Source organism: Branchiostoma lanceolatum, chromosome 1, assembly GCF_035083965.1.
Source record: "Branchiostoma lanceolatum isolate klBraLanc5 chromosome 1, klBraLanc5.hap2, whole genome shotgun sequence".
Taxonomy (NCBI): domain Eukaryota; kingdom Metazoa; phylum Chordata; class Leptocardii; order Amphioxiformes; family Branchiostomatidae; genus Branchiostoma; species Branchiostoma lanceolatum.
The window spans coordinates 11521377-11534429 of NC_089722.1; the positions used below are offsets into that span (position 1 = coordinate 11521377).

The 13053-nt window shown below is 41.8% G+C and overlaps 1 protein-coding gene across 1 annotated transcript; it reads left to right on the forward strand.

Annotated features, from left to right (window-relative positions):
• Window positions 1-1214: 1214 nt before the first annotated feature.
• LOC136434246 (glycine receptor subunit alpha-2-like) lies at window positions 1215-12539 on the forward strand. Its single transcript, XM_066426980.1, has 12 exons — window positions 1215-3980; window positions 4396-4470; window positions 4820-4995; window positions 5342-5409; window positions 5651-5871; window positions 6033-6115; window positions 6454-6603; window positions 7037-7180; window positions 7494-7714; window positions 8146-8259; window positions 8965-9087; window positions 11082-12539. Exons 2-12 carry the CDS (start codon window positions 4400-4402, stop codon window positions 11301-11303), a joined length of 1593 nt encoding a protein of 530 aa, XP_066283077.1. The 5' UTR covers window positions 1215-3980; window positions 4396-4399; the 3' UTR covers window positions 11304-12539.
• The last annotated feature ends 514 nt before the right edge of the window (window positions 12540-13053 follow it).

A 13053-nucleotide genomic window follows, 5' to 3' on the forward strand; every position in this document is an offset into this window, starting at 1 on the left:
ACCAATTAGCCAGGAGTTAATTGAGTCATTTAGTCAGGATCTAACAGCGAGATATTGTCTAACACAGTCTCCTATAATTGTGAAAGATTTTCTAACACAATCCGACCTATGCTTGTGGAAAGGAGAACATGGGCCATGTTGAGCACGCGGGAAATCATTAAACATCGCGAAAAAAGAGTTCGGAGACTTCATACCGCAATGAAAAATTTTAATCACACAAATGCCTTACACATTCACATAATGTATGCATGGTTATGCACACCTTCAACTAACTTACACACGTCCCAAGTATTAACTTATCATCATTTGTTACTTATAGATTAGATGAATAACGACACTTTGCATCAATTGTGCAAATTAGGCCAATATTTGCATAATTGGTATCTGTGGTCCACCTGCCATAAATTTGTTACATGCATTTAAGTCTTATCATGGAACGCCCTGGGACTACAAAATGCTCTCATGGATTATGCAAATCATAATTTGCATTTGATTGTGTACATCATTGTCTAAGCTACCTATATGCCCCAAATCATAGAATAAATCCGATGTTTCTTTGATGCATTGTAAGTTATCCTCTTTACAAGATTTTGATATAAACGCCCATGGAGTTCCAGAACAAGGGAGTCCAAATTTATGTCCCTATTTCCCCCATTACAAGAGCTATCTACTATGCCAAAATCGTGACCATAGATTGTCCAGAACGCGAGTTATCAAAACCGGAAGTTCTGCTGCAGTACTAAGGAACGTCACCATGAGGCATTTAAACGACCGTATTGACCTTCGTCTTCACAAGACCTTACCAGCATATCAAATATTATCACAATCCATCAAGACTTTAGAGGCTCTTACTTTATTCTGACCATGAATATCCGGAAACACACACCGACACATAGACACACCAAAATCAATATCAATACCTCCATTTTTCACGAAAACTACTTAATTATAGAAAAATGATCCGGTCAGGGTTTCGAATGTAAGGAGACCACTCCACTCCCGGATCCCTGGGCTATTGCACCCGTCCATGCAATATATGTATACTGCTTCAAAGGAATTCCTGTGATTCCTGTTCATAAGATTTTCCCCCCATGGTTACTGTTATATGGCTTTCCAGGTATAAAAGAATCACCGCCAGCCTGAATTGCGCCATACGAATAATGAGTCGTCCTCGGAGCTCCGCGTCAGACAGCACTCTAGCCGTGAACCCGGAAGTAGACACATTCGTAAAGAAAGGGAGGCGCCGCGATAGAAGTCATGCGAACCGTCAAACCTATCACGGTGCTACGGTAATGACCTGCGTTCTCTATTGTACAATCCTTAGTATAACTAAGTTCTCAATATGTTGAGGGTCTGCGAGAAGCTTCGCAAGGCGGACGCTAAGCGCAAGAGTCTCGGACTGGTACATGTACGTACGGAGACAGAATACCTCCGCGCCCTGCTGGACGCCATGGCGAACATGGATAGGCTGGTGGAAGTAGAGGTGCTAAAATCTCTGGGCGACGTGAACTTGGAAAACTCGGCAAGGACAACGTGAAGTTCGACAGAGCCACGATCATGTACAGGACCGCACTGCTCCGGTGTGAGGACGAAAGTGTAGGGGAGAGTTTCGGAAATCGTTACCGTTATGCAGAGAAGCTGCGGCTAGGAAAGACGACATTGATAAGTTATGAGCCCAGTACTAGTGCAAACAAAACGCCTTCGCTTGCCATGATGGCGGAGAAGTTTCGACACTTGGACCGAAGACTGACATTTCACTACAGGAAAGAATCTTTGTTGATTGAATACACAAAATTAATGGTAGACGACAACACCACTGCCTGCAGTTAAAACAATCAAATCTTAAAACAATCAAATCTTAAAATCTATATACGATCTATATTTGAAAATGAGGACCTTTTTTGCACAAGGGTAACACCATTTGATGAAGGTATGAGGTCGTGGAACTCTAGTTGAATCAAGGAGGTTTTACAACCTCCTTGGTGGAATATAGCATTTACAAAGGGCCAAGTTTTGTGGATATGCACTCCGAATTTAAAACTTATCATGACAACGTGGGGTTACAAAACTGAAACAAAAGAAAAGCAATAGCAGGCGATTAGCTCAATTGGATATATGCAATCAGGACATCGGAAGTGAGGTGTTTTGTCTTGTTCCCAGGACGACATGACGTAACGTAACATGACCAATTAACGTCCGATTAATTAAAAACGCTATTTATCTTAAAACCGCGCGGACAGAGCCAAATTTTAAACCCATGGGCAGAAATATCAGCTTTTCTAAAAAGAAAATGCATGGTCTGTAAGTTTTTCTCCGCCTGTTTAACGCCGTGCAAGCATGTATTTATACTGAGGTATATGATGAAGAATCGTGCTAGGGTAACCCATTATCGTCCACTCCAGTCTTTTCCCTTCTAGCGCTATGCTTGAAGAACATAGACCAGAAAAAAATGCACAGTAACTGTCCAAAGTAGTCTACAGACAAATGATAGTAAAATCACTATGTCTGTCCCGCCACTTGCTTAACGCGATGGAAAAAAACAATGTTTATCTGTGAATTTCCCCGACATGCGCGGCACGTAGCGTTCACATGATAAACGCATGGCTATTATGTTTTGCCGTGCAAAAATTAACCACCCGTCCGGGGGTCGCTAGGTTGTATCAAACCTTCCTAAAACTGGTAAGAGTTTCAAACCTCGAATCACCATGTATAGTCTGAATATCAAATAAAGGTTTAACGTCAGCTACTTTTAAAATATACTAGCTATCGTGTAAGTTAGAAAAACATGATGAGGTACGCGGTGTGGAATTACATATGAAATACGTTATGCGTGACGCTTCCGTGCAACTTGTTGTTACTGGTTCAGGAGTTTATTCTGTTATGTCGCTGGACGTAAACCTTTTTCATTGTTTTGAATAATAGAGAGATGGCTAAGGATCCTACTTATGACGTTCTTTGTTGCTCATGAGAACAGGCTTTGGCATAATATACCGCGACATGTGGACATGACCCAAACTGGACGTAAAGTGCTCCTGCACGGAAATAGGTCATGCTACGTTAGGTGTTTTACCATGTTACCATTCCGGCACCAAAAAGAATCTTGTTGCAATCTACCCGGCTTCATGTCTAAAACACCTTTCTCTCACTCTCGCATTGGATTTGATATGTCTTTCAGAGTTATCCATGGGATGAGATTGGTGTGGCTTGACGGGTTACACAGAAATTCCATGATGACATCGTAGCGGACAGTGACCTATATTCATGCACAATGTATGACCTTACATGTCATAATACTGTTGCAGTGACACCTAAACGTAAACTCTTATTACTACATAGCGTTAACTGTGTTTGCTTCTAGATAAATTTAAATCTAGAAACCATCTACGCTACTTTAGAAAGTGACAAAAAATTGAAGAAAGCTATTGAGACAAATATCAATACACTAATCCAATCATAATTGCCTAGAATTTTTTTTCTTGCCAGTCATCTTAGTTTCAATCATCTCCTTGAATCCATTGTACGACTTGTCTTTTCATGGTGTAATCTCAACCATTTTGGTCACCCTGGTCACCCAAACACATCCAGGAACCAACAACAATATACATCATACGCTTGTATAGGAGTATCATACCTTTATATAGGTGTGCATACCTACAATGGAATATCTTATGAATTATTAAACCACATTCAATTCAACTGAGGTCGGTTTTCTTGTCGATCCGACCGGTCTAAAAGGGCGAATAGAAAGCACCATTTGATGCAAAATGAAAGCATGAAAATACCGTACACAGAAGAGATTTTAGCCTGCTTTTCATCGATCATGAGTATTGTTTGAGATAAATGGAAAGAAATACCAACAGGATATACAGGTCCATTCCATGGAGCGTACTACCAAGGGAGCAGTCGACTTGGTGAACAAGGCGGTTTGGCGTTGTAAAGAATACTACAAACACAGTGGCACCTGCGGTATTTATTTAGTGGTAAGTGTTGTTGAACTTTGCGTCAGCTATTCAATCCTGTCTCGGACGGTCGACCTTCAAGAAGATTGTGGGACGGGGGAGGGGGTATTCAATCTTATTTTCTGTAACGATCTTCTCCACTGATCCGCGTTGACGGGTGTCTAAATAGTCCCACGATACCAAACGATTAATGGTGACCGTCGGTTATGATATAGATCGATTCATAACATCTAATGCATTTCTTAATCTTTGATATCTTTAAAAAATGCATGTAGATCGGTTCTTGCTATAATTCTTTTAATGGAGCTTTTTTAAATTCTAGGAACAAACTGTTATCCTTTATTTCGTCAATAAAACACCAATGATGGACCATCTGTGCGATCTAAAACTACCTCATGTACGTGTCATCACCGTTTTGATGTGCTCTTCTTTTCAGGAAAATGGGAACACAACAACTTGTCTGCTTAACTATCATAGTAGCTTCGTTCTTCCCATGGCTGGTCATTTCAACGTAAGTTAGTTTGTATTCCTGCATGACCGTGATGAAATCCTACCTTTTCTGTGATAAAAACGTTTTTCGGTGTCTTTCTGAAACAAACCTGGAGATGTAAGTACTATTGTAAAGGTTTCGAGTGGCGGTACGGTGTATCCATCAGAAGTCATGACCCCGGGGGCCCCGTGGATATGGTTCACAGCTTTGCGTATAACCTACTTGTATCCATGGTCAATCAAACACATCTTTACTGAAGTAGACAATTTTCTACGAGACATACGTTCTTCTTCAACCCTTAAAAAATAAAAGCTGTCTAATGTATACATAATGGACGTGTGTTTAAGGGAAATTATTCCGTTGTCCCCAGCACCCCCACACCAGCACCCCTCCCCGCTAGTAGCCAGGTGACGCCGGTGACGCAGGTCACCACGGCCGTCGGCGTGGCGCTCGGGAACCTGACCGAGTGGGAACGATGGCAAGCCTTCAGGAGCGGACAGGGACTTCCCGGCAACTACAGTAAAGCAGTCAGGCCAAACTCTGAAGGTACAACATGCTCAGACTACACTCCTTTGCCGGTAGAAAAGCACATATCTAGAGCATTCTACGAACTGAAAATAGAATCTACCAATATGCACAACCGCACTGTAATGACACAAATGTCCTAAACGGCGCCAGATGTTATTGATTTTTACAAGAACCGCATCGCTTTAGGAAAAGGTTGTATCATTCCACTTTAGTTCACAAATTGATGATAATACGTTCATCATTTGAAAGTCATATTCTTCACAGTTAATTGAGTTTCCTCCATGTAGAATAGAATATTTAGAACTGGTTTAAGATCTCAAGAGATCCCTTTCAGTTTCGTTAATAGACCTTTTCATGTCGACAGATCGTTGGACTGACGTTTTGTGTGGGATTCGTATGAGCGATGTGGGATCTTTGTCCCATACTACCATGGTGAGTAGGCGTGGCTTAAACTTTTCACAGATAGTGGCACGCGATGGAATTAGGGTGTGGTCTAGAGTAACTTCGCTGATGCAAATGGGTTAAGAGACCACGTAGATTATTGAAAACACAGACTGGACAACATCTTTCCTTAGGTCACTTTATCTAATACATATTTAGAAACACACTAAGAAACACAGCATTTAAAATCTCACCATGGTGAAATTGCCTCCGTTGTTCCGTTGTTACCTAGAAATTTGAAGCCAGCTTCGACCTGACTTTGGAGTGGCGCGACCCCCGCCTAGCGGGAATGGTGAAAAGTACAACCCCCATCCCAAGTACCATGTTGTGGACCCCGGCCCTCAGTTTCGGCAAGAAAGTGCAGGTTATAACGGATGGAGGCACGGGTAATGAGGAGGAAGGCGTCATCACTGCATGGGTGATGCCCGACGGAACCATAGCGAACAAGAAAAGGTACGCTATTATTCGTATGGTACTTCCTATGTTTCTTTCTGTACTAGTAACGTTATCTTACATCAAGCTTTAACATTTCGGTATGAGCTTACTAAAGATGTTTTCCCCCATTTTATCAACAAAATTAAAATACATATGTTAACATATATCTTGTACCGTAGGTATGACGTGAAGATTAAGTGTGCCATGGACCTGAAGGCCTATCCTGTGGACAACCAACAATGCAGTTTCCAGTTTCACGGACGTGAGCAATGATACCCAATTTCTTCCCTTGAGATGATATCATTTCCAAACAAGCAGATCAGCAAGGATAATTGTCGAAGTGAAGCAAATGAGAGGCTCTGTAGTCTGCATATATATCTCCGGATTAAGATGAAATTGAGTGTCCATCACGGAACGGATAGAAGACTTACACGTGTACTAAAATACAGTTCCACCATTGGGTGTAACACACCAGTTTCGTACAGTAGGTACATACTGCGTATTAAAGAGCAGACAGATTGTCACAGCTACACAAGAAGTTAGCTATCAATATTCACAAGTAAAATGCTCTAACCGTGTGTGGGTTGTTGTTTACCGTAGTTAACGGAGCTCTGTTACGCCTGAAGCCGACGTTTGAGTGGCGGAGTGACGTGTCGCTCACCACGGACATCACGTCTGTGCACTCCGCCTTCAGCGTCAACCACGTGCAGATCCGTGCCTTCGCCAACTCCTTCCTGGACGAGTCCGGAGGTGAGACCACTATGGCTGGGTTTACATACGCGTTTTCGGAGTCCACTCGGAGTCAACTTGGAGCCACTGAGCCGACTCCAAGCCGACCGTCAAAACGCATGTGTAAACCCAGCCTTTAAGATATCCGGCCTTGGAAGAGTACATGACTTGTTGTTGGATTATGACTCTGGTCTGATGATTTTGTTTTGTATAAATGCTTCTGTTTAATTGTCTATACATGTTAAATTATCTATTCTTATCAATTATGATTTCATTTGTATTAATTTCTGTTTATACATGTATGTTTGATGTTTTGTAATGTAACTTTTGTACCAATTTTTCCTATGTTCTTATGTCCTATGTTTCTGGATTCCCTTTCAAACAATGATGCCATTGTTTATCACAATCTAGGCCGTTTTCTCAACATTTATCTTCTTCTAAATGTTCCTACTAGGAAAGGGTTGCAGCTATCAAACCTCGGACTGTGAGTACGCCCAGGACGTGTGTGCTTTTGAAGACAAGGGGAATAGCGAGTGTGAGCGGTACGAGGGATCCTGTAGGAACATCGTGCAACAGTGCGCCCTCGTCTCCACCAAATGTAAGACATGTTCTTGGTTATGTGTCATTGAACGATGCCGGTAGAAATTGATGAAAGCGGTTGAAGAAAATCTTGCTAGCATGCTGTTCATGTCGATGAGGTACTAGTATCATGCTGTAGTATCATGGGCTCGTAGATTGGTAGGAATCTTTTACACAAGGCAGAATCCCTGGGATGGGAATTGGTATGATGATTTATGTACATGTAATCAGCTACTTCGTTTATGATTTACGCTACTTTATAATCATTTAGTAAATATTGTTACTTGAATCATCAGTACATGTATATAATTGTGTGCTATATCCCCACCTAGCGAGTCCCAACACCTACACCACTATAGAGATGACCCTGAAGATGTCCCGGCTGCGGAACTATCACCTGATGGAGATCTACATCCCCAGCATCACCATCGTGTGTCTGTCCTGGGTCGCCTTCTGGATCAACCGCGCGGCGGTACCGGCCCGTGTGGCCCTGGGCATCACCACCGTGCTTACCATGGTCACACAGAGCACACGGGTCGTCGGCATGCCACAGGTAGAGGGTTCCGACATGAGATAATCGACATAAGATAATCTTCCAGCCTCCCTGGATTGCGGAAAACTAACATTTTTCAAGAGAAGTTAGCCGCTCTTAAATCCACACATAGGCTTTTACTAGCAACCCGAGATGTCTGATAGAAACTAGCTGGTTGCCTCGACTGATATTTTTGACAATGATGTATCAATTTATGAAAATGGTACCTTCGAAAGCTGATTGTGCTGCTTTTGTATGATTAATCACTTGCATATTTGCACATTTATTTGCACATATTTCATTTCAGTGCAACTGGACCCCGGGTCATTTTGAAAATTCATTAAACATACAGCTGGAATGATGAACTGATGTTTAACGAGAGGGTGCCACACTATCCTTACTTTCTTCTAAAAGTGATGTCATCACTTCTTGTGTTGTTGTGTGCACGTTAGGTGTCGTACGTGCGCGCCATTGACGTGTGGGCCCTGTCCTGTCAGACCTTCGTGTTCCTGGCCTTGGTGGAGTACGCACTCGTCAACTACCTGGGCGGGAACCAGAAACCAAAGGTAACACACTCGTGTGGAACTCAATAGGACAGGCAGTAGCGTGAAAAAAGCAGAGTGTTCTTAGGCTCAAAAAGCGGTAAGCAGGTTTGAATAGCGCGTTTAACCCCCCTGTATTGAAGATTAAATGGGAGAGTGAACCATGTAATACGTACACGTACATATAATTACACAACGGTGCTTGACTCCTCAACTAGGAACGCTAAATTTAGCCGGGCAACAACAGTGTCTGACGTTTGAGGCTTGCTTTTGCGACGTACAGCAATATTTCTATTAACATTTAAATGTGGGGTCGTGTGGCGTAACGGCAGGGTGTTTGGCCTAGAACCCAGAGGTCCTGAGTTCTAATCCTGTCATGTCACCGATCTTGTGTCGTTAAAATAACTTTACACGCCGTTCCTCACTCCACCAAGGTATAAAATGGGTAACTGACTTTGGTTGGGGAGGTAAAATGTTGTAGAAGGAGAGGGTTGGCTTCCGCCTACCAGCACCATGCCCTAGACACAGTTAATAACAACCAACTGCCCCTATCGAGCAGGACTACCTACCTTTACCTTTAGTACTCATGAATGTAGATGTATTGTAAATATTACAAACGTAAACAAAGTGACTTGGAACATCATCAATCCTATTGGTGTCTACAAATGATAAAGAAGAAATCAAGTAAAACGATTTGAAACCTTGTTTTTGTCTTTTTCACATGATCAGGACAAGCCGTCTGCACCCCCAGCTCCTAAGAGGTCCCAATCTAAGAACTCCGAGAAGATGAACAACTTGGACAAGAACATCTACCCGAACCTCAGCACCAAGGACGTCAACATTGACACTGAGGTAACCATCCTGATAGGGACCGGTTACAGAACATAACAGCATCTCTCAGTCCTCTCGGTACTATCATATAACGCAACTGCCCCACAGGATACACGATTAAAGTGCGATCGGCAGATGGAGAAGGTGTAAGAGTGTGGACCCAGCGGTGTTCATCCTGTCAGCGCTGCATTGAGCACAAACAAAAACTTACACAAACTAGACTGGCCGTCATTTGCTTTAAGAGCAAATTCAGGATGTTTCGCCCATACTCCTCATGCAAGAAGTAGGCTGTCCCAAAATAACTCCTGGGCAAATCCAAGTTTCTGCATAATTTATGCAAATGAGGTCCTCATGAGCATAAGTTATGTCCAGGTGCTTTCACCTTTCCTACATGTACCTACATGTAGAAGATGGCATCCACAGCTTTTACAGTAAGGGGAATACAACATCATGCATAAATTATGCAAGTGAGGTCCCCATTAGCATATGTCATGGCCAGGCGTGTGCACCTTTCCTAAAGCTACCTACATCTGAAATATGACATCTGCAGCTTGTACGGTAAGGGAAATACAAGTTTCAGCATAAATTATGTAAATGAGGTCCTCATTAGCATAATTTTTGGCCAGGTGCATTCACCTTTCCTAATGGTACCTACATCTTAAAGATGACATCCGCAGCTGTCACGGTAAGGGAAATACAAGTTTATGCATGAATTATGCAAATGAGGTCCTCATTAGCATAATTCATGGCCAGGTGTGATCACCTTTGCTAACGGTACGTACATGTCAAATCTGACATCTGCAGCTTTTCCGGTAAGGGAATTACAAGTTTAAGCATAAATCATGCAAATGAGGTCCTCATTAGCATAATTTATGGCCAGGTGTGTTCGCCTTTCCTAAAGGTACCTACATCTCAAAGATGACATCCGCAGCTTTTACGGTAAGGGACATACAATTTCATGCATCGATTATGCAAATTGGGTCCTCATTAGCATAATTTATGGCCTGGTGTGTTCGCCTTTCCTAAAGGTACCTACATCTGAAAGATGACATCTGCAGCATTTACGGTAAGGGACATACAACTTTATGCATACATTATGCGAATTAGGTCCTCATTAGCATAAGTAATTGTCAGGTGTAGTCACCTTTCCTATAGGTACCTACATCTCAAATATAACATCCGTACCATGTAAGATAAGGTACATATAACTTTCTGTAATACCATTAGTAGAGGTACCCCCTGACATCTGCTTGGTTTTAAGTCCCAGACATGTAGGAGGGCTTATGTTACAGTATGACCTAGTTCTTGCTGGCCCCGACAGAAAATAACCAAAAATTGCATAAAAAAATTGGAAAATAAATCATTTTGAAGTAGTGTATGCCAAAAAAAATAATGGGGTCCTTTGGGTAAATATCCAATGCACAACTAAACCAAATTTCAGGTCCTGAGGTTTCAACACCACGGCACTGGAGGCCATCATGTGCGACTTTTGTCTGAAAATGACCAAAAAACCTCCATAAAATCATTTTAAAAACTTATATCAAAAAAATTTTAAAAGGGTCTAGGGGTATACACGTACTCTACCTGCATACCAAATTTCAGCTAATTTGGTCGACGGACGACCGAGAAGAAGCGATTTGAAGGTTTGACAGGAGAAGAAGAAGAAGGAGAAGAAGAAGAAGAAGAAGAAGAAGAAACCTTACAAAAACAATATGTTTCGTTGGCGAAACATAACAAAAACACAAAAGTATGACGACCGAGGACAGATTAACGAAGCTATTTCTCAGATTGACGGCTTTGTCCTTTGGTTGAATTTTTAATGCCAACTCCCTTTGCTTATGTCACCTATAGTTTCCTGCATACCGGGACAATGTCGGGATAATTGTAGGATAAAACCCACACATTCTACTGAGAACCCCTTAAGTGTTTCTTTTCAATAGTTCGGGCATTTCCTGTCGTTAATAGTCTTTTATTCAAATGTCCTGGTAACCTACAATGTATACCCGCCCACACAGGACCGCCCTTCTTCTCGCGAGAATAACTGGATGAAGATGAACAAGACGAGCTCGTTCTCTCTCAAGGTCAAAGGTGGACTGGCCCTGATGACCGCCGGCATCAAAAAGGACGATAAGAACGACACGGGTGCGAGGATCGACAAGGCCGCCAGGGTCCTGTTTCCCACCGCCTTCATCATCTTTAACCTGGTGTACTGGCTGTGGTATGTCGCAAACGTGTAAACAGATTGATCTGGGACGACAGTCTCTAAGGCTAGGTACAGCTAGCCCTGGTTAACTGATTACATTGTACATGTAAGTCTGACTTTTATGACAACAACACAAATTACATATTTCAATATTCAAGACGACTTTACTGGTTTGTCGCGCGCGGTTGAAAAAATGAATTAAAAACCAATCTATAAACATGTTTTAAGGGCGAATATTTGAAAGAAACACCACCGACAAGACCTCGTTGTGTCCAATACCGACACATGTTGACATCTGCGACATCTTGTAATGAGCCTACTGTTGTAACCTTGTGGATAGTTGTGATTGTTGTTGTAAAAGGTGACGGATAATCTGCGCATGTGCAGAACACATGTCTTGTCCTGGGTGAATGCCCCCGAGTACTTTCTACACCGCAAGGGGCAGAATCAACATGCGCTGTGAGACAATAAGGACACAGTTGTTTTATCAGTGAGGAACAATCTAGCCTGGGTAGTCTAAATATGGAGGGACAATATGACTGGCGCAACGGGAAAAAACACATTTGCTAATCTAAGATATCATCTAAATGAGCACAAAAGAGATTTTGTGAAGAAGATCAGACAAGGCAAAGTAACTTTTAATAAATTTTTTTCGTATGTAACGTTTGTAGTTTGTATGATGAAGTGTATAATACGTGTGTTTTTGACGTCAAGATATGTTGTAGCGATGTACCAATGGAAAATTATGTTACCATACTGAGGTTACCCCTTTCCCTCTGTTGGTACGTCTATTTTGTTACGTTGTGTTCTATCTGTATTGAATTCAGCAGAAGTCACCCTACTGCGAGCAAATAACGTGTAAATATGTGTGATATGTGTTTCCGAGTTTCATGTAATGCCAGTACGTGTATTCACTACAGTCGTAAAATACTTGTCGTATTTCCCCATGTTCATACCATACCTGTACCGTGCCAGATGTATGGTAAATATGTGAACACAAATTCCATGTATACTTTGCATCTAGTGTGTGAAATATTTGCTGATGAAAGCAGAATGCACGACAATGCATATGTAGTTGCTTCTGTCGTTGGTCCTATTCAATCGGGATGTTAGCATTATTGATGCCGTTAACGTTGTTGTTGTGTGTGAATCCCAAGTTCTGTTTTAAGTATGTTGATTGGTTTTTCTGCTTAACACCATTTTAAGCACCATTTTGAAGTATATGATACGTAGATTTGTTGCACAATAGATTTTGACATATGGTCACGTATCCATTGTCTCTTTATGTCCATTTTTGTGTAAAATTCCGTTTTGCATTAGGTGGACCCAAACATAATGGCGTGGCCATGCATAGAAGTAAAACACAGTTTTCAGTTCAATGTTACTGGTGCTGAACAAACTGAGTTTGTAACCATGGTTTCACAATTACTGACTCATTGGTTTCTATGTACTTGGCGTTGATTTAGGAACAGTAAGCACCTTGTTGTAGCGTACCAAGCAAAGCTTTGAAGTGTTCACAAGTGCAAGGTACGGTCAAAACGCACCGTCCGTGCGGTTGGTGAATATAACAAAAAAAGTGCTCAACGCTATGACTCACACGTTATAAACATGAGGGCTCTACAGATACATAGCTGTAGATACATGTTATCAATGTATAACTATGCTGGCAAGTGGTTACTGAAAAAAACGATGAACACACTACATACTCTAGCAAAAATTACACAACGTAACGTGATGCTCATAATGTTTGAAGTTTCTTGATAGCTATAGCTTTCACATGTTAT